Source organism: Macaca thibetana, chromosome 4 (assembly GCF_024542745.1).
Source record: "Macaca thibetana thibetana isolate TM-01 chromosome 4, ASM2454274v1, whole genome shotgun sequence".
Taxonomy (NCBI): domain Eukaryota; kingdom Metazoa; phylum Chordata; class Mammalia; order Primates; family Cercopithecidae; genus Macaca; species Macaca thibetana.
In genome coordinates this window covers 70535999-70558562 of record NC_065581.1, presented here as the reverse complement: position 1 = coordinate 70558562, position 22564 = coordinate 70535999, and the positions used below count along the sequence as shown (strand labels likewise).

Sequence of the window (22564 nt, the reverse complement as noted above, 5' to 3'; positions counted from 1 at the left end):
TATAAAACCAGCCTCCTCTGCTTGACTCACTGTAACATTCATTCAATTGTATAGAAGGAGGTGTTGTCCAATTTTAGAATTGCAAACAAAAACCAATTAAGATCTTCAGACTGAATGTGTTGTAATCTTGTCTTTTGACAGTGGGGAGAAATCCCCATACACGTCTTGGCGACCAGAGGTCACAGAAGTCTTCTGTGTTGATTGTTGAGTGAGAGTTCAGGAAAAATCCTTTTTTATTTTTTCTCCATAACTTACAGAGACAAACGGGAAAGGGGTGGCGTTCTGAAAGATGAGACATTTTAAGAGAAAGAAAGAGTGATTGCAGTGTCCACTATTACACAAAAGCCAAAAGGCATGCCGGTTGAAGGTGTCCCTTGAATTAGCCTTTAAGAGGTCATGGATGAATTTCTAGTGCAGCTTTTCTGTGGTGTTGGGTGGGCGTGATTCTGACTGTCATGTGCTGGTTAGTGGGTGGATGCTGTGGAAATGGAAGTACTTTATATAATTTATTTTATAAGATGCAGTTTGTTTCTAAAGTCAAGATGATGTATAGAGTAAAATAAAGAGGAAGGGAGGGTACTGGAAAGTTGTTGGTAACATGGGAGAGAGGCTTAAGCTATTTATGAGGGGAAAGGGTGAGATGCTGCAGATATGGGGAAGCAGAGGGCAGCAGGTGACAACCAAGGGCTTGGGAACCCAGAGTGGAAGAATTAGTTTACCCTAAAGGCAAGGAGTGGCCAGGTGTGGTGGCTCACGCCTGTAATCCCAGCACTTTGGGAGGCTGAGATGGGTGGATCACCTGAGGTCAGGAGTTCAAGACCAGTCTTACCAACATGGTAAAACCCATCTCTATTGAAAATACAAAAATTAGGCTGGGTGTGGTGGCTTATACCTGTAATCTCAACACTTTGGGAGGCCGGGAGGGTGGATGACCTGAGATCAGGAGTTTGAGACCAACCTGGCCAACATGGTGAAACCCTGTCTCTACTAAAAATGCAAAAATTAGATGGGCATGGTGTTGCATGCCTGTAATACCAGCTACTCAGGAGGTTGAGGCAGGACAATCGCTTGAACCCAAGAGGTGGAAGTTGCAGTGAGCTGAGATCGCATCATTGTACTCCAGCCTGGGCAACAAGAGCAAAACTCTATCTCGGAAAAATAAAACAACAAAAACGACAAAAAATAAAACCCCAAAATTAGCCAGGCATGGTGGCACACACCTGTCATCCCAGCTACTAGGGAGGCTGAGGCAGGATAATTGCTTGAACCCAAAAGGTTGAGGTTGCAGTGAGCCGGGATCGTGCCACTGCACCCCAGCCTGTCTCAAAAAAAAAAAAAAAAAAAAAAGAGCAAGGAGTTCCCATCCTGGAGCGGGGTTTGCCTCCTCTCCCACCAAGCAAGCAGAGGGATTTCTGGTAAGGGGGGTGGAACGGGGCATTGCAGCATTGGCCAAGGACTCAGATGAGGAGCGCCAGCACTTCTGAAAAGCATCTGTGTATTGGGGGTGTGCATGGTGTGATGTCATCATGGCTTATGTGAGGGTGAGTGGCACCCTGAGCTGCAGCAAGGGTAGGGTGTGAGTACCTAGTTACTTGGGGGGCACAGGAATGGATAGGGATTGGTGATACAGGAAGTAAGTCACAGTGATGCAGGCAAAGGAACAGAGAAGGAAGAAGCAGCAAGTAATGGAAATGGATGAGTGTCACCAAAGATAAAAAAAAAAGCAGCTGGGTACGGTGGCTCATGCCTGTAAATCTTAGCACTTTTAGAGGCCAAGGCGGGTGGATCCTCTGAACTCAGGAGTTTGAGACCAGCCTGGGCAACATGGTGAAACCTCATCTCTGCTAAAACACAAAAAATTAGCCCGGCATGGTGGTGTACACCTGTAATCCCAGTTACTCAGGAAGCCGAGGCATGAGAATTGCTTGAACCTGGGAGGTAGAGGTTGCAGTGAACTGAGATTGCACCACCACACTCCAGCCTGGGTGACAGAGAGAGACTGTCTCCAAAAACAATCAAACAAAACAAACAAACAAAACAAAAACAAACCTAAAAAAGCATACAGGTGAAAAGTTCTAAAAGTAGGTGCAGGTGTTGTGACACTGTATGGAAACCCTAGAACCCTGATATCTATCCTAGAGCATACTGGACTTAAAATAGTCGCCAACATGGTAACAGAAATGAAGTAAATCATGTGACTAGGCAAAGAGTAATATATCATTTCAATGTACCTTTGACCTTCCTATTTATTTGAACAGGAAAGTTTTGCCATTCACCAGTTTTGTGGTGCTGTGGTTCCAGGGCAGTGCCTAAATCGATAGTTTGCATGTAATGTATCTGCTACATTTCAAAACAGAAACGCCTGTAGTCAGTATTATCTCAATTTTACATGGGAAAACCAGTGCACTAAGAAATCAGTGACTTGCTGAAGATCATAAAGCTATCTACTGGTAGAGCTACTATTTAAGTGCTCGTAATCTCACGCCAGTGTTTGAGATATTCACTCCTCCAGTATGATACCTAGGCTGTACCTACACAGAAATATAGCAGATTTCTGCTACATTTCAAAAACAAATCACGCAGTGGCATGATCTCTGCAGTCTTGGCTCACTGCAACCTCTGCCTCTTGGGTTCAAGCAATTCTCATGTCCAGCCTCTTGAGTAGTTGGGACTATAGGCACACACCACCATGCCTGGCTAATTTTTGTGTTTTTAGTAGAGGTGGGGTTTCACCATATTGGTCAGGCTAGTCTCGAACTCCTGACCTCACGGGATCCAACTACCTTGTCCTCCCAAAGTGCTGGGATTACAGGCATGAGCCACTGTGCTCGGCCTATTTTTGTTTTAAAAACATTTTTAGATTTCTATTTTGTTTTCAAATCTCAAAGCTGTGTAAGATAAAATTTAAATTTTTTCAAAGAAACACTTTTTACTTGTACCAGATTCTCGAAGCAGTTGAATCTAGACTGATAAAAGTTGTTACTTCAAGATCTGGCAGCCCATTTTCATGAATGGTTAGGACAGAATGACTGTTGTAAGTATATTTTGTTTTAAATGGTGGGAGTGGGAAGTACTGCTAAAGTATTTCCAAAAATGTTTGGAAGCGGTTTAACATTTTTAAGTTGGTCAAGCAAGCATATACTATACACAATTTTCTTTTCCCTCATCTAGAAGTTGATAGAACAGGCACATACCTATTTGATCTCTTTACAGCCATAGTGGGAAGCCTCTTCCTCCCTCCAGGATAACGCTCCCTAATTCTTCCTCCTGTCTAAAACATCTCTGTTGGGCTTTGTTGCTTTGTATTCCAGAGTTTTATCTCTTGAAAATTTATCTCCTTGAAAGTAATTCCACTGGGATTAACCCTTGGAACTTAGTGCAAAATTGGTAGTGAAATTGAAAAAATGGGATTTTTTTTTTTAGGGAAGAAGAAAAAAAGGTCCTTTGGGAGCAGAAGCCCTTCCCTGGTGAGGCAGAGCTGGGTAGGTGCTTAAAATGGTAGTTCTGAGTAGCCAGAGGCTGCAGCATTTGGGCACCCACCTGGTCCCCATTTCTTAACGTTGTTTAGCAAATCCCTTTATTATAGTTAAAACGAAACTCACGTGAATATGTGGTATGTGAGTTACAATCAATTTCGAATTAATATTTCTCACAAAAACCCCAGGAGCATATGCAAATCTCCCCCCTTCCCAAAATACCAAAGACTTCTTCAGTAACACTGCAAAAAGATAATTTTTGTATTTCAGTCCAAAATCTGTATACAGTCAGTTTGGTAGACTTGGTCCAGTCAGTTCAGAACCATCTAGTTAGTTCCAGATAAAAATAGTCACACTAGCTGTTTATAGACATCTTTTTAATGTTTTACTTTAAAACAAATAATCCCAGTAGAAGAGAGCAAAGGAAATTACACTTTAATGGTAGCTTGAAATGGATATGGTGTTCCTGATTTATTTGTTTTCAGGAAACAGACAATTGCATTGTCATACATGACTTAGAACTGCTCACTTAAATGCACATAATTATATTAGATTAAGTTTCTTTTACAAAAACACAACCATGTCATTTAAGGCGAAAAATATCAGCTTCTAGGGAGACAAGTTAATATTGATGATATTTCCTCAATCTGATTTAGTGAAATGATCCATTAATTTAGTTACCCAGGTTTCATCATCCTTATAGTTTTGCTTTGCAAATGGGCATGAGAATTGGTCACTTTGTGCCTGATTTCCTCCTCTCTAGTAGACTTATTTTACTTGCAAATTAAGAACTTCAGAATCACTGAATCAATGGGAGGTGAGAAAGGCACCTTAGAACAGATCAGGACTTAAAAACTCAATAAAGTTATTTTAAACAAAACTTGCAATCTACAAATATTAATTTAGTTGAACAAAATGCAAACATTTAGATCAGACATAGCAAAATTTTTTTAGTTAATCTCATACAAGGGATATTTGCAATTAAGTAATAGCTTGATCAACCCTACATGTTGAAGGCAGACACACTTGTACTGAGAAAGCATATGGCTACTCAGTGCTCAGCTAAATTGTGCTTCAAGACATCATTAAAACTGACCAATGGAACTTTGCTTAGTGTAAATGGGAGACCCCTCTCATTTCCACAGAGAGTAACGCGACAGACAGAACCTTACAGTTTCCACACAACTATCTTTTAACATCCCCCAATTTTTGTGCTAGAGTAAGATAGACACAAAATGGTCATGGCTTCAATGTATAAAAGTTTTTCACAACATGGTTTATCACATTTTGCTATGATTAAGACCTCAGTGTTGTGTGTAGGTTTTCTTTCTGAATCTTCGGTCTTCAGCAATGCTGGGTGAGCTGTACTGTGTTTGAGGCTTAACGAAGCCTAAGGAGGGGTCCCCAATACATTCAGAATTCCTGCTGCCAGTGGGGTTCGACCCAGGACAGAGTATGTCCAAGAATCAGTGCTACCTGAAAGATGCTGCCTCCCTCCTCTTCCTCTGTTAATACTGGGAGACAGCCTGCCCAGTCATGGCAGGTGTGTGGCTTTAGGTCAGTGGAGGGGTGTGTGTGTGTATGTGTGTGTATGCAATGTTCTTGGGAAGGGGGAATCTTGGGAGGGGGAATCATCACTTCAGGTTGAATGAAGATGAAAAATTGATTTTCATAATTTACTAACATTCTGTATTTTGAAAATGAAAACAATTGCTTAAAAGGATTGACAAAGTCTTAACTGAAGTGTAAAATTTAGCCTTTATCTTCTATGTGTTTCCAGCAGCCAAAAAGATTCTAAATGATTCCAACTGTCTCAGAATCCAAGTGGGATGAGAAGAGGAAGCTTTAAAAATTTCCATGTTTATCAAAAGGGACAAGGTTCTAAAAGGTTGAGAAGCACATTTTAGGTAAAGCGGAGAGCTGGTTGACTTGGGGATGGAGGCTGGTTAAGGCCTGGTGAAGTTCAGAAGCAACATTCTGGCAGGGAATGAATAAAGAGTTAATGAAGAAAAGCAGGGGAGAGTCAATGATGGAGAAAACCTGTTGGGGAGGGCTGGGGAGGACTGGGGAGGATTGGTGGAGTTCAGGGCCTCCTTCTTCCTTTGAACATCCACTTGATAACCCTGATCATCTGCTTGGCTGCTGGAGAAGTACTTCTGGGGGCAGCATTAATGTCTGCCAAGGAAACAACTTCCTTTCTTGAATCCTCCTGTGGCTAGGGTTTAATTGAATTGATGCTATCTCTTATGTTCTTTTCTTTTGAATGTCATTATGTTGGCTGAAGTTCTGACGACCTAAGATAGCTAGACGGGTTTCTAACAAGCAGTCAGCATTGCTTGCTTTCTGATAAATACATTTGTCGTTTTGTTTCCCTTGGTCTTTTTGCTGCTGTGATATATTTAAGTTCTGATGTGCAGACCCTGCCAGTACTATCTAGCTTCTAATTGTAAATGTTTATATCAGGAAATTGAACCAGTAATTTCAGATTTGGGACAATATTCTTGGGAAGAATAGAAAATTTTCACTACAGTATAAAAAGTAAAGGAAGTTTCGTCTTAGACTTTCATATGCAAAATGTACACATAATAGCAAAAGACATTCAGGGCATATTAAAAAATAAATACCTTGCAAAAATTCTCTGCTTATATATAAGAATAAGGGAAGATTAGGTAGTTGAATTCCCTAGCAATACTCATTTTCTAAAAAGTCTAGTTCTTCTATTTTGGTTTGTTTCTCTCCCTCTCATGCCCTTTGAGGGGGAAGTCATTTTCTTTTACTTTGCCAACTTCCTGGTGGTGTTTCTGGATTCTTTTCAAGCCTTTCCTATCTCAGTCCCACTCAAATGTCCTGTCCCCCAGGGTCCTACCTGTATGTCAGCAAAATGAGAATAGCTTCTCACACTTGCCCTTTACATGGGCAGTACTGGCAAGCCTGGGGTTGGCGCCACTGCAGAGAAACCAGTCCAATCACAATGGCTGTTCTACTGACCAGTATTTCATACGCTTGTGTAGAAGTTGACCACTTATAAAGTTGATTCTGCCATTAGGGAATACGTTTTCATAAAGTCAAATATGTCGGATAGTCTATTTGCCCCACTGGCCCTGAATTTCATTATTTGCACATTTTCTAATTGAAGAACATTCTTGTCATAAAGAACAACATGAAAATGATGTGCAAAATTGCTTGCCACAGCGCTAAATCACCAAAAGCACACAAATTGACATTCAAATTACATTAATAATAAAATGACTGAATAGGAACGGGTTGGCAAATATATCTTGAAATAAGCAGCCATTTCTATTGTTCCCCAATTCTGCTTTAGTTGATACCTTATTAGCAGCTGTTGATAGCCATTGTGTTTAAATATACATTATGGCCTAATCTTGAAAATGTAGTTTGTATTTAGTCACAAAGCAGAAATGCCTGAAATTTGAAGGTGTTTACTCCCATAATTTCAAAATACAGTGTCAAATCTTCTAAATGACCTAAACTTGACATATTCATACACCCTATAGCATTAGCTGTGTTTGGTTTCTCAGGCTTTTTAACTCAAGGTACATTACTAAATGAGTGGGTTAATGTTGATGCACCTTGGAATTTTAGCCATCCCTAAACATGCATTTTCATGCAATTAAAAGATAACGGGCTTATAAACTGCCTTTCATGTTCTTCCTGATTCTTGCAATTTCAACTTTTTAGAAGGGCTTTCGAAATAGTTCATGCAATGATATGTATGGCTAAAGGAACTGCTATGCCTGGAAAGAAAATGAAGAACTTATTTCAGTTTGACATGAGGCAAGCTGAGGGCATCTGTACTTTCTCCTGCCTTACAAATGCTCTGAGATGATCGTGACCTTCCAGTCCTTAGAGAGTCTGATGCGAAGGCAGCTTCCCTGGCAGGCTGCGGTGCGGCATCAAAAGTGTCTGTCTCTGTCTCTTCAGGACCCACCTCTTCATCAGTTATAAACAATTTGGATTCCCTCCATTTGGGGTAAAAATCTTGGCTGCCTCTGGAGCCACTTGACTCACTCCCTGAAAGTTGTATATTCAGTTCCTCGGTCGACCTGATCAGGTTTTGCACAGACAAAGATTTGCCCAAGTCCTTTGGCACCATGGGACAGACAGACAACAGAGTTTCTCCTCCCATGTCAAAGCTTTTCCTCATAGAACGGTCCTTGGCGAGATTTGACTGTGCAACCTGAACATTTTCCTTGGAGGCAACAAGGCAGGTGGTGACGTCAGAAATGCTTTCCTGTAAGCCTGCAGGGTTTGGGTGCAGAGTTTCTGGCCTGGGCAGATGCTTGATGGCTGGGAGAGGAGGTGGGATCTGTAAAGTTGTTGGGGCTGCTGGCTTGGGTGCCGTGTTTATTTGGTTTGCAACGGTATTGGTGGCTGCCACTGCTGAGCCATCGCTTTGACTCATTGGCACCTGTGTTGCTTGACTGTGCATAGTAGGGCTAAGCGCGTAGAAAGTCTGGGCACTGAACTCATTTGGCGTCAGAATGAACTGCAGGCCTCTTGAGATGTTGGCACTAGTTGATCTGGATAAGCAGCCACTATTTTGTGTAGAACCCGAAAGATCTTTGCTATCCACGGGGCTTTGATAGTCAGATGTCTGTTCACATTCAAAAGGTGGGATCTGGAATGAAGCCAAAGCGAGGGCTGAGGCAGAGCCTTTCCGAAGGACCTGTTGATAGATGTCTAGTAGGCAGTCCAGCTTGGACTCTATGGACTGTACCTAGAAGTGAGGAAAATGGTTACACATGAGTATAATCTGTTATTAGGAATGGACTTCATTTTTAAATTCTAAATGTGCCAACACATTTAAAGAAATATTGAACATAAAGTACGATGCAGTCTTGACCTTTAGTGAATGTAGCATTTAGCAATGATGGGGTCAGAGGAGGACTTAGGAAGATAGGGACACTTTGGCTTCTATATAGTCTTTATTAGCATCTCTCCCTCCGCCACTTCTTTAAATAGTGCCTCTCAAAAGTCATATAAGCACTATAAAAATACAACTTTAAGACCTTCCAATCCAGGCTGGGTGCAGTGGCTCACGCCTGTAATGCTAGCACTTTGGGAGACTGAGGCAGAAGAATCACTTGAGCCCAGGAGTTTGAGACCAGCCTGGGCAACATGGCGAGACCTCGTCTCTACCAAAAATAATACAAAAATCAGCCAGGTGTGGTGGTGCTTGCCCGTAGTCCCAGCTACTAGGAAGACTGAATTGGGAGGATTGACTGAGCCCAGGAGGTAGAGGCTGCAGTAAGCCATGATTGTGCCACTGCACTCCAGCCTGGGTGACAGAGAAGTCCCTGTCTGGAAAAAGAAAAAAAAAGACTTCCCATTCACGCCAGATTGTCTTTCCTAAGTCTCCTCTATGAAGACATTCTGAAACTACAGAAGTCTAGTAAGGAACTTATTCTATAATGAAATCAAGACGTTAAGTATCACTCTAGGTGATTCTGAATTTAAAGGTATATAAAAAAAAAGGTACAAAATGCTCCAGAATTAATACATGAAGTATTTTCGATTAAATTGGGGGAGCCATTTGATTTCTGGAAAATTGTCTTTTTATATGAAGATACAACAGACTTGAGGTTAACAAACATTCAATGTGTCATCAGAGTTATAATAAGGTTTTATTTATTTTATTTTATTTTTAGTAGAGACGGGGTTTCACCATCTTGGTCAGGTTGGTCTTGAACTCCTGACCTTGTGATCTGCCCGCCTCGGCCTCCAAAAGTGCTGGGATTACAGGTGTGAGCCACCACACCCGGCCTTGTTTTATTGTTAAAAGGAGTGACCTGATGAGTGCTGTGGCCCTTGCCTGTAATCCCAGCACTTTGGGAGGCCGAGGCAAGTGGATCACCTGAGGTCAGGAGTTTGAGACAAGCCTGGCCAACATGGTGAAATCTGTCTCTACTAAAAATACAAAAATTAGCCGGGTGTGGTGGCACATGCCTTTAATCCCATCTACTTGGGAGGCTGAGGCACAAGAATCACTTGAACCTGGGAGGCGAAGTTTGCAGTGAGCCGGGAACATGCCACTACACTCCAGCCTGGGCAATAGAGTGAGACTCTCTCAAAAAAAAAAAAAAAAAAAAAAAGAGAAAAGTAGTGACCCAAAAGAAGAAACAATAAAAACAACCAAAACACAAATGAAGAATAGATCTTTGTTATTTTTAAACAATTTTCAACTATTGGAAATCTGCAGTTGGTTCCAATTAACTATTAATTGATGAGATGAAATTTTCTATTCCTTAAATGGAAATCCAAAGTATTTCAGAGAGCACTATCTACACACAAAGAACATTTAATTTTATTCACTATTTTGTGATTTTATTTATTTTAAAATAATCACTGTAATACATACAATTGCCTATAATAAAATTTATTTATTTTTATTTTTTTTTGAGACGGAGTCTCGCTTTGTCGCCCAGGCTGGAGTGCAGTGGCACCATCTCGGCTCACTGCAAGCTCCGCCTCTCGGGTTCACGCCATTCTCCTGCTTCAGCCTCCCAGTAGCTGGCAATACAGGCATGCACCACCACGCCCGGCTAATTTTTTGTATTTTTAGTAGAGATGGGGTTTCACTGTGTTAGCCAGGATGGTCTTGATCTCCTGACCTCGTGATCTGCCCGCCTTGGCCTCCCAAAGTGCTGGGATTACAGGCATGAGCCACTGCGCCCGGCAATACATTTTGATTTAAAAAATTCTGGCTAAAAAGTTACCCAGTGTAGTTGAGTTGTACCTGTTTTTCAACCTTGACCACCCGACCGAGCATACTGAGATCATCTGTGGTCTCATGTTCTGCTGTTATTTTCTCTCGGCTCTTCTTATCTGATGTGATTTGCCCTTTTCCAAGAATTTGATCAACACTATCAGAGAAAGAGGAGATCTGATTATGAGGGCTGAAGGTGGAGATTGCCCTAGGCCAGAATGAAGAGTTTTGGAAAAAAAAATTAAAAACAGTTATCTTCAATTTATGTAAGATGAAATAAGAAAGAACTTCTTCCAGTTGATATGCTTGTTTTAACATGAGATTACACATGAGATTAATTTTCTCATTATTCTGGTCCAAGATAAAATCACTTACGGGTGATCTTCTGAAGTAAAAGTGTCCTAAACTACAAAGTAATATGTTTCTATCTCTGATCAGGCAGTTCCTGAATTTAACCATTTCAAAATATGACAAAAATCATAACTATAGTTATCTTACATTAATAGAACAGATTAGTCTCTGAGCATTTATTATACTTATGTGAAAGATAAGCAGATAAGAAAGCTATGGTCTTTTTCTTTTGGAATTCAAGTTGGAGAAAATACATGAGCTAGAAACCCAAGATTGGTTCTATAAATTCTGTAACAGTTCAACTTTATAAAACCTTGGGAGTCATAGACAGTTTTATTAAAGAACTTAGAAGGCCATGGCCATCTAGGCAGAGATTGTAATATGACCACAATCTCTGGTCATGTTACAGATGTTACAGAATGAATTAAAGCAATTTCCAAGAAAACTTGATCAGCCTAAATGAGAATCACTTTCTTCTTTTTTTGTTTGTGTTTAGAATTGAATTATCAAGAGTATTGACAATTTTCCAGTTTACTTTGTCTGCAGAGAAACATAGGCAGTACTCACTTCCTGCCATGACATCTAATCTACTAAACTGCAAACTACAAAGTCTGGGTCATTATTTTATCAGTCTCTGGATGTCCACAGGTCCTGGCACACACGATGGGCTCAATAATTACCTGCTGAATGAATTAACAAATTGTTATTTCTATAGCAATTGATGAACAGGTATTTTACTAAGGGCCCATTCTATGCCTCACACTGGGCTAAGTGTGCTGTGGGGACATAAAAAAAGTTCAAGACTCAGTCCTTGCATTTTGGGCACTATACAATCACAAATGCTGGTGATTTGTGCTGATAATAAAGCAAGGCTCTTCAAAAACTGAACTTACTAAATATTTTGGCTTTGAGATAATCACAATCAACTATATGTGGTTGGAATTAATATATGGAATTCATTTCTTTTAATCACTCAATAAGATGCTACTAGAAGGATACTATATATCTAGAGCCATACAGGACATGAATGAAGGAAAGAGCTCAATCTTAGCCCACAGCAAGGTGAACACACTTGTGACCGGGAAACAACACAAGGGCCAAGTCTCAACTTTGGCCCAGCACACCAAGATTCTGAGTGCTCTTGTGCTCTGCAGTAGACTCTACTACTGTATAAAGGTCAGAGAAAGGCCTGTCTTCACAGGTTGGATGGTTGGATGAAACTTAATGAAGGACACATACTACGTTATTCCCAAAGGACGATTAGAATTTAGATAATAAATGGAATTTAGATAATTTAGGAGCAGCAGTAATAATTCAAACATCAGTAACAACCATTGATGTTTATTAGACACAGTGCCAGGTCTGTTACATGTTATGAATTACATGCATTAACTCATTCAATCCTCATGACAACCCTGTGAGGCAAGAACTAACTTTCTTTCCATTTTTACAGATGAGGAAAATGAGACAGTTGGATGCTTTGAATGCCTGAGTTATATCTATGTTAAAAGCAAAATAAAATCAATGTTGAAAGCAAATTCCATTTGCCCACTAAAAATGAACTAAAAATATGGAGTTCAGAGGTTTACTCTACTAAAGAGAAGTTCTTCCTAGATGGTTTCTATGCCCATTCCTTTACAAGGAATGACATTTTCTTTGCTTACCGTGTTTGAAGGCTTTTGATTCTACACAACATGTCCAGATGACCAGCAGAATATTGTTCAATGACATCTTTTACATCATATGGACGTAATGTTTCCTTAAACTTCCGTTTTGCAACATGAAATTTCATAATTCTGTATGAGAACATATTACATATTAATCTTTATAACTGTTAATATAAGTTACCAAAATAATTTACCAGTAAATATAATAAGAAACTCTGGGGGGAAAAGTCATGCGTCAAATTATTTTTGGCTTCTGCAGATGTGTAATATAAAAGACTGAGATTACAGTGGACAATTTAAGAACATCTCATGTGAGACACACCTTAAGAATAGAAAAATGCACTAAAAAAGAGGCTGAACACTAAGTGTTTTTCCTTTTTAATGTCCATTGAAACCCTGAATGAAAGTTAAAGTCACAATGCAATTCTAACTTTTCCATGTGATCTCCAGAAGTCCAAGATATAATACCTAGTAATAACATCCCTTACAAAATATAAAGGCTGTTAAAATGGTCTTTTATGGAACTACATGCATTTTTGAGATACAAATGTGTTTGCAAAACACTCTATTCTCTCTAGGGAAATGTACATTAATATGGAAATTTGCGTTTTTTTCCCTCATAAATTATTCCTGCAGAATACTGCTGGATTAACTAGCCAAGTTCTTTTTGTTTTCAACATAATACACTTTTTTTTTGTTTTTGTTTTCATTTTGAGATGAGGTCTCACTATGCTGCCCAGGCTCTAACTCTTGGGCTCAAGCAGTCCTCCTGCGTCAGCGTTCCCAAGTACTGGGGCTACAGGCATGAGCCACCAGTCCCCGCCATAACATATTTCTTAACTAAACTAGGGAGCCTAAGCTTTTCAGAACCAGAGACCTCTTATTACAATACCTCCCGCAACATGGGCCCCATCTTTTAAAACGATATTTCATCAACAAATTCCATGATGCCATCAATAGCTAATCTGCCTAAGATAACTAGTTCCTGCAATAACTTGATGCAATTTCTCATGAAAGCAGAGAAACATAACATTTGAATTAGTTTGTGTAGCCTTATTGCAGGTAAATTTAAACCTGTTGGTGTTTTTCAACTATTAAATGGCCTACAGACTTCCATTACCACATTTGTAGATCCCAGGCTGGGAATCAGTCACTGAGACAAAATTTGTTGTCACTTGGTGGAAAGTGGGAAGATTAGGAACAAACGCAAAGTTTAAAAAGAAAACGTCCATTGCCTATCTTAGGTGACAGCTGATTTCAGGAATCCAAATTGTTTTATAGGTTAAAAAGCCCAAACCCTACCTTGCAATTGTATTATTAACTTTCAATTAATTATATCCTAATTATTCCTGAATCACTTATCTGTAATATTCTTACTCCCTTTCTCTAACCACATATTTTTCACCAATCTCTTCTTTATTCAGTATAGGTTTTGTATTTTGCCCCCAAAAACATTTAAGCAAAATTATTCAGCAGAAAGTAAAGAATAATTTTAATTTAACTTCTTAGTATTGAGCTTTGGTTCCAAATTGGTTTACCAGCATTTAGGTTTCATACAGCCTTAGTGTCCTGTATCAAAAAAACTGAGAAAAATATGTTACATGCGAAATTTCTGGTCTTGAGCGATTATGTAAATATGTTTCCCTATACCAGACTGTCAATTACGTAAAGGCAGACATGGATGGCTTTTTTTTTTTTTTTTTTTTGAGTTGGAGTCTCACCCTGTCATCCAGGCGGGAGTGCATGGCGTGATCTCGGCTCACTGCAATTTCCACCTCCCAGGTTCAAGCAATTCTCCTGCCTCAGCCTCCTGAGTAGCTGGGATTACAGGTACATGCCACCACACCTGGCTAATTTTTTTGTATCTTTAGTGGAGACAGGGTTTCACCACATTGGCCTGGCTGGTCTCGAACTTATGACCTCATGATCTGCCCGCGTTGGCCTCCCAAAATGCTGGGATTACAGGCGTGAACCACTGCGCCTGGCCTAGATGTCTTTTATTCAATAGTTAATGCTTAATAAAAGTTAGCTATTGTTGTTACCACTTCTACTATGCCTGTTACTATTCTTCCTGAACATTGTGTGCTTAGAGCTTAGCACAGTTTCTGACACAGTAAAAAATATTTGTTGAATAAGAGGAGGAAGGAAAGGAAGAGATAAAGAGAAGATTCTCTAACCTGAGTCATATTAAGAATAAAACCAGAAGAGCTAATCTAACAGCCTAGAAACCTTCTTTGCTATCTTCAAAGCAGCTAATGATGCCTGGGTGGGCAGGAAAAAAGGAAAACCATCTTCATACATCCCAAGGTGGTTTTATTGTTGTTGTGTGATTGTGTTTTCATAACATCTGTCTACCACTTGTTATGTGAAGTACTTTGTATGTCTTCAATAGCACTTGATAAGATATTCCCTTCTCCTATTTATATTTTGGGAAACTGAGGTTCAAAGAACTTAAGTGACTTGCCCCCCAAAACAAGCAACTGGTATGAGGCAAAACCAGGATTCCACCCAGCTCTGTCTGGTTCCCCCTCCCACATTACCTCCTGGTTTTCCCATGGCATCAATTCTGGAGAACTGAGAAGTCTGAGTGGGATCTTTGGCAGTTCTTTTTTTCCTATGGTGGTAGAAGAGGGACAAGCTACAGCATATGTCAGTGTGTTCTCTCTGGCTGTAGCTCAGACATTTGTGGTTTGGGACGCATCTGCTCAGATGTGAACCCACATACTTCCAACTGCCTTTTTTGCCCTAATGGGGATCTGCCGTTGTTTCTTGGTGGGCTGTTATGTGCACTCTTTCAGATAATTCATCAAAAGTTGCTTGTTGCTTTTCTGTTTTCCTTTCAGAGATGTTTTAACAGAAAGTACATTTTGAAGGCATTTGATAGATAATATTGCACTCTAGCACTCACACAGTCATAGTTTATGCAGGTCTTAAATAATTTCATTTTTTACTTACATAATTTGCTATTTATGAGCTAGCTAGCTAAAGTTAAAATTAAAATCATGGCTTATAATTTTGATCAATACTAAAAATGAAACTATCTTTTACGTTATTTCAATATACTCACATAATGATAAGTATGCAAAACAGAGTAGATTTTAAAACCCTTAATGGGTTTGTCATTTATTTTTATACATCATACCACTCCTCAGGTGGTATTACCTTTTCTCCAGTGCTTTGCCTACAGATTTTTCTACTTTATGTATGAGAATTAAATAGTGAAAATTGGATTAATAAATATCATTTCAATTATTTAGAAAAGAGGAGTATGTGCAGTGATGCCTTGAGCAAGCTTGCATTGACTCCCAAGCACTGACTACTTTTAAGAATTTTGGTGGTTATTAAACACCACATGTTCTCACTCATAGGTGGGAATTGAACAATGAGAACACTTGGACACAGGGCGGGGAACATCGCACCCCGGGGCCTGTGGTAGGGTGGCCGGGAGGGGGAGGGATAACATTAGGAGAAATACCTAATGTAAATGATGAGTTAATGGGTGCAGCAAACCAACATGGCACATGTATACCTATGTAACAAACCTGTATGTTGTGTACATGTACCCTAGAACTAGTATTTAAAAAAAAAGAATTTTGGTGGTTATTAAATACAGCTATTACTAAAAATTAGATTATATAGACTTACAATCAAGTACATTATATTAAAAACAAAGGTAATATGTACTCAAACCTCACCATTTCCTAATTATTTTACTGTATATTACTGTCTATGCTCTTGAGTTGTTCACCTCTATTGTGTCTGTAACATGGGAATTCTGTCTAATAATGTAATATTGCTCGTCTTCTCAACTCCTGCTCAGTGATGTCACATTAGTAGCTTGAAAACAGTTACGACAGGAGTATTTACACTACAGAAACTGGAAAACAATACCAATCAGGGTTTCCTCCTCCAGAAGAGCTGGTTGTTCAGCATTTGCCAGTGTATTACTGAGGCTAAAAAAATCTTACTTATTAGAATTAAGTTTTTGAAGATGGAGATCAAATAGATCTTCTCAACTGGCTGTGTTGTGGGTTGAAAACAAAAACATTAAAGAGATTCGAAGTGAGATATGAAAGTTCTAAATCAGGTTCTATGGTTTATAAGTGTGGAGGGAATGTTTAAAAGCATAGACTTTCTTTTTTTCTTCTTCTATTTTTTTGAGACAAGGTCTTATTCTGTCATGCCGGGTGGAGTGCAGTGGCACAATCATGGCTCACTTCAGCCTTGACCTCCCAGATCTGCCAATCCTCCCATCTCAGCCTCCTGAGTAGCTGGGCCTACAAGGATATACCCCTACACCGGTTAATTTTTATATTTTTTGTAGAGATGGGGGTCTCCCTATGTTGCCCAAGCTGGTCTCAAACTCCTAAGCTCAAGTGATCCGTCTGCCTTGGCCTCCCAAAGGGCTGGGATTACAAGCATGAGCCACTGCACCTGGCCTGTAGAAATTTTTGAAATCAATGATTTATATAAAGAATGATGACCCTGTCATTTTACTTTTGTTAAAAGAAGACCAGGCATGTCCTGATAGCTCTCAAAGCTGTCCCCTTATTTGTATCTCCGCTGCTATAGCCTTAGAAAGAACAAACCTTTCAAAATGCAAGTAAGGGCATATTACCTCCCTTCTAAAGTCCTTCATTAGTTTTTCATGGCCTATAGGATAAATATCAAACTCCCTAGAAGCACATCCTATATGGCTGTTTATAAACTGGCCTCTGTCTATCTCTCTTGCCTTATCACCTTCCACTTCCTCCTTGGAACTTTAGGTTCCAGCAACAATAAAGTATGTATAGGTCCACAAAAACACTAGCCAATCAATTATAAACTTCAATTACTTCCATTTGCTATTTATTTTTCCTGAAATCCTGCTGTGTTTTCAAGACTCTGCTTTAAAGTCACTTCTTTTGGCCAGGTGCAGTGGCTTACACGTGTAATCACAGCACTTTGGGAGGCTGAGGAGGGAGGATTGCTTGAGCCTAGGAGTTTGAGACCAGCCTGGGCAACATAGTGAGACCCCTGTCTCTACAAAAAATAAAAAATTAACCATGCATGATGGCACATGCCTATGCTCCCAGCTACTTGGGAGGCTGAGGCGGGAGGATCACTTGAGTCCAGGAGGTCGAGGCTGCAGTGAGCCTCCACAGTCTTGCCACTGCACTCCAGCCTGGGTAACAGAGTGAGACCTTGTTTCAAAAAAAGCTCACTTCTTTCATGGAAATTTTTATGATTCCAACAAAACAGTTGATCTCTTCTCTATTAACCTCTAGCTTAGTATCTAACACACCACACTATAATTATTTGCTCATATACTAGCTTCCTCCACCAGACTGTGTAAGACCCTTGAATGCAGGGATTATGTCTTCTACTCTTGATATTCCAACACTTGGCCCCAAGTTTAATGAACGTGGGAGGCTTATTTGTTTAGAAGCCCTACTGGAGACTTCGGGCAGCTCTAGAGGGAAGAGAGTAGTGAATGGTGAGAGCTCCCTGCTTCTCTCTCCAAATGCTCATCTCTAGTTATTCCTCTGCATGCTGCCCGCTCTCCAGCCCATCTGGATTTTTCTGTCACCAATGTGCCCATTCATCAGGATTCTATCTCTCTGCACTCTACCTAAAATGCTAATTGTTCCAGATTCAGCTCAAGCACCAAGTGCTCTAGGAAATCTTTCCTAACCACCCCCCACTGGGGTAGATGGTCCTTCTCTGTGCTTTCAAATGCACTGTGATGTAGCTAAATCTGTGGCAGTGTGTCTCACCCACTGGAATTTATTCATGCCAGGAACTGTGCTTTTTACTTTAGCATCTGCATAATCCCTGGCAAGTATTAGGGGGTTTATTAAATGCTAGTTGAAGAAATAAATGACGATTTGCTATTCCATAGTTCAAAGATGTTTGTGTTTCTGTTACAAGGCGGACTCTTGTATGGATCTTCTAAAAAAGAAAGCCTTAGAATAGATTTAAGTTCTTCAGGTACATTTCAGAAAGAGCATAAGCCTCTGAGTTTCCTCCATGAATAAAAAAACTTTCTAAAGTAAAAGAAATGTTCATTCATTCAATAGTTAGGACGATGTGTGGTTCAGAAAAGTCATTTAAATAGAACTGCTACTGAAAATCATGAAAACATAATATTCTTTTCCCTTAGATTGCTAATGTAATTAGGATCACACAAAGAAACTGCATTGCAAGCAACAAGATATCATTATGAGGAAATAAGAAGAAAGGCGAGAACAGTGGAAGTCAAGGAATACATAATACTGCAACGTGATAAGCAGCAAATGTAAAGAAAGACCTAATAGCAAAACAAAACTGTCCAGGGAAAAGAGAGGGAAGAGCTTGTTGGGATGTAATCATATTGGTTGAATGAAATTTATAGTATTAAAAGACCATCAAGAAAACAATAGAAAACATGTGGCTGGAGTCTAAAAAGAATACAATCTCAGTTTTTCATTCCTAGGAGATTGCTATCAGTGCTTCCAAAAATCATGTGTGCCCAGCTTGCTCTAAGCAGGACCAGGTGTGAGGGATGCTCTCTGGGGCTCCTAACTGTTTTAGCCATCATACTGTGTGAATGAAGATGCCTGGTCAGCGGGGTCACGTAACTTGACATGTTTACATTATTCAATTATCTCAGCCTCCCTCTTTCTACCCAATCCCCTCTCACTTCTTCCAGGACAGTACATGATTTTCATGATCAAAATAGAAGGTAGAGAGGGGAAAATTTGTGTCTAAGCTAAGTTTGAGAGAAAGCATCTCTGAGTATTTAGTATTGTCCTCCTTGACCCCTGCAGCATTTTCTTATTTCTCTGGTCATCATTGGAATGCCTGGAACTGCCTCTGTCTTTATGATGCAATGAACGTAACCTGGGTACCCACTATCCATCTGCTGGACACAGAGCTGGATGGCGGGGACACAAAGTTGAGCAAGACATAGATCTTGCTCTCTTCAACTTAATGTTGAGTGGGTCTTCAGGAGTTGTGCCTGGCTGGATGGCTGGTGCTGTGCTAAGCACTTTACCTGCATTCTGTCAACTTAAAACTCTAAGAATTTTCCACTTTTGACATCTGGGTCAAGTAAAGATCAGGAGGTTGAGTTACCTGTTCAAGGTCACAGAACTAGTAAGAACAAGGTTACTGCAGATGCCGAGGTCCACATTTTTACCATTCCACTCATGGTGCTGCATCACAGAGTGAATCCCAGGCAGGCAATCTCGTAAACATTAAGGAGAATGTTTAGGCTGTCTATGGGTCTGACCTCCTACTGTGCCTTGTATGCTCTGACAGTCTCACGCAAATGAATCCAAAGCCACGTTAGTCATTTATTCATCTCTGTCCTTGTCTTTCCCGAGGGGATCCCATGCTTGGAATACATCTGCCTTTCAACCCAGCCATCTGCATTCTCTCATAGGGTCCCTTCTGGGAATCAGTCCATGGCTAAAATGGGTTACCCACCTCTAATAATTGTAATGTTTTACCTTTTATCACAAATTTTAAGGGCTGTCTGCTTACTTTACCTCATTTTGTAGGATATATACATCAGTCTCATTGGAGTCTGTTAGTTTTGCTTTACAAGGCATATTTTCCAGCAATATATATATATATATAATATATTCCCAAGGTATATCATGAGCAAAAAGCTACCCAATTAGCCTTTGAGAAGAGGAGAGAGTAAGCCATTATCTAGTTATTTACAGGGAGCAAGGAAGCTCAGAGTTCAATAATTCTAGACACCAGGAAAATGTGGGTGCTGAAAACTGAGGAAAATGTCTCAAAGTAGCTATCGAACTATGAATTCCAAAGGTCTTTCAATTCTTCAATTTTTTTTCCATAAGACTTGCATTTCATATACTAAGGGCTTTAACTACAGGATGATGGGGTGGTGGGGAGACCAGGGGAGTAGGGGAGTCCTTGTTGGCAGGTAGAATAGTGAAATCTGGTTTCATGCTTAGTTCTCACATAGGCTAGCCCAAATCTTCGGTGTCTTAATCTCTAAACACAGCTGGGAGCAAGTCCAGAGCAACTCAGAGTCTAGACAAGGGCCCGAAAGCTTCTGCTATAAAGGGTCAGGTGTAAATATTTTATGCTTTGTGGGTTGTATGGTCTCCGCTGAAACTACTCAAGTCAGCCACTGTAGCATGCGAGCAGCCATAGGACAATAAATAAATGAATGAGTGTAACTACATTTCAATAAAACTTTATTTATAAAAACAAGCCCCTTGGGTTAGATTTTGATCCCCTGGCTATAGTTTGCTGACCCCTGGTTTAGATAAGAAGAGCCAAGAGAAAATGCCCTGAAGCCAGGAATAAATGAAAGTCCATGAACTGGCCTGGAGAAGCAGCAGAAGACCTTGGTGGCTTCTTACATACTTACAAGAAAAGTTTGGTATGACTTGTGTATTTCCTACTAGAAAGAATGTCTGGGCAAATCATTCTAGAGTTAAATTAGGAACTTTAAGATATATTTAATGATTAAAATGATAATCATATTAGACAGCACTTTATAGTATAATTCTATGATAAGGGTACTATTGCCATCTCCATTTTGCAGATAAAGAAACTGAGGCACAGAGGGGTTAAGTAACTTCCCTGATGTTAAACATCCAGTAATTGTGGAATTAGCATGTGAACCAGTTTGGCTCCAGCTTTGAGCTCTTAATCATAAGGTTCCTCTATTATCTTAACATTAAGATCTTAATACTGTAACACGAAATAACAACAATGAAAAGACACTTTGATACCGTATGGTTCTTTTTACTCACATGTGCCTGGCACATAGTAAGTGTTCAATAAACTTTTGCTAAGTGAATGTCCTGTTTTTACTATGTCTCACCTTCCTTGAGAGAGGTCTGAAGTTTCATGCAAGAAGTAGTTAAGAAGTTCCAGTAATTTTTCAAAGGATTACCTTAGAAGGGAAAGGGAGTGCTGAAGTGACTGATTCATCCATTCTTTCACTGAATATTCATTAAGCACCTATGACCAGCCTTTTGGAGGACCAGCAAAAGGCTGAGGAATAAGTCACATACTCACCTGCTTCTTTTCTTCATGAGGGTAAACTGCATCACTGGGACTAATACAGCAGCAAAGAGCAAAAGACCCCTAAGGTTTGTCTCCCTTGATGCTGTTGGTTATGAACAGACTAGGAGCCCAATAAACCTATCGCACAAAACTGACAAACTGACATGTCCCAGCAGTACCACTAGAGGGTGCAAAAGATTCATCACAACCCTAAACTGGTACATCCTCTTGAAACTGAACTCTGCTCATACAATTTTCTGAGCATGAAGAAATAACTAAAGCAAAGTGAAACTCTGGGTAGACGACATCTATATATACACACGAACACATGTGCACTTATAAGGAAATGTAGGTGCATTTGTTGTGCTGCCATGAGTTCTAAAATCTTACAAAAGTCTTATTCCAATCCTCTAAATTTGGGTAAAAATATTGCATATGAATATGCAGCGATAAGAACGATGAGAAAACAGAAGCAGCAGTGACTGCTGCCACCACCAAACAGATGGACGGACCCAGCCAGCAGCCAAACCATGTGCAGGGCGGAGAGGGCTCAGCCAACTGTGAACTGAAGAGGCAGTTTGATTGACTGTCAAGACAGCAGTACTTCCCAAGCTTGGCTGCTCTTTGGAATCACCTAGGGAGCTTTAAAAAATGCTTGGGTCCTGCCTCCAGAAATTCTGTCTTAATTGTTCCAGGGCGTGGTCCAAAGATTTTACAAAACTTTTCAGGTAATGCTAATGTGCGGCCAAGGTTGAAAGCCACTGGAGTAGAGACAGGATTGGGGTGGCGGTGGCGTGTGGTGGTGGAGTGTGTTGGGGGTGGAACAATCCCTGCTGTCATGCAAAGAAGTGATCATGATTCATGCCGGCTTGCAAAATCTTCTAAGTCGCACATGTCAGACCCATAGGCATGGCGTCAGTGTGCCTTGGTGTCAGATCTCTAATCAGAACCCAAATGCCTCTCCTTCCTTGAGTGAGGTCTGAAGTTTCATGAAAGAAGTAGTTAAGAAGTTCCATTAATTTTTCAAAGGATAACCTTGGAAGGGAAAGGAAGTGCTAAAGTGACTGATTCATTCATTCTTTCAATGAATATTCATTGAGTATCTATGACGTTGTGCTGAGTATTGTGTTAGGCTCCAAACTTTTAACTGCTGGGAGCTGGCAGAGTTAAAGAAGCCTCCTACGTGATGACAATGATCATTTGGTCCCCAGTCTCTTCCTCTTTACAATCATGGTGCAAGACAATGGTTGCTGCAACTGTGAGCTCTGATAGGATTTGAGAGTCTCATTTGTCCAGAGCTTGGAGCTCTCTAGATAAGCTTCATGTGACTG

At 40.1% G+C, this 22564-nt stretch overlaps 1 protein-coding gene across 4 annotated transcripts in view; it reads right to left on the bottom strand.

The window, feature by feature from the left end:
* Window positions 1–3838: 3838 nt before the first annotated feature.
* Window positions 3839–22564, bottom strand: part of KCNQ5 (potassium voltage-gated channel subfamily Q member 5) — a 567929-nt gene continuing 549203 nt past the window's right edge. For all 4 annotated transcript variants that reach the window (XM_050786501.1, XM_050786498.1, XM_050786499.1 and 1 more), the window contains 3 exons: window positions 12219–12350; window positions 10234–10360; window positions 3839–8214 (listed from right to left, as the gene is read on the bottom strand). In XM_050786501.1, the coding sequence (XP_050642458.1) occupies window positions 7252–8214; window positions 10234–10360; window positions 12219–12350 (1222 nt within the window). In that variant the 3' untranslated portion in view covers window positions 3839–7251. The remainder of the gene's footprint in view (window positions 8215–10233; window positions 10361–12218; window positions 12351–22564) is intronic.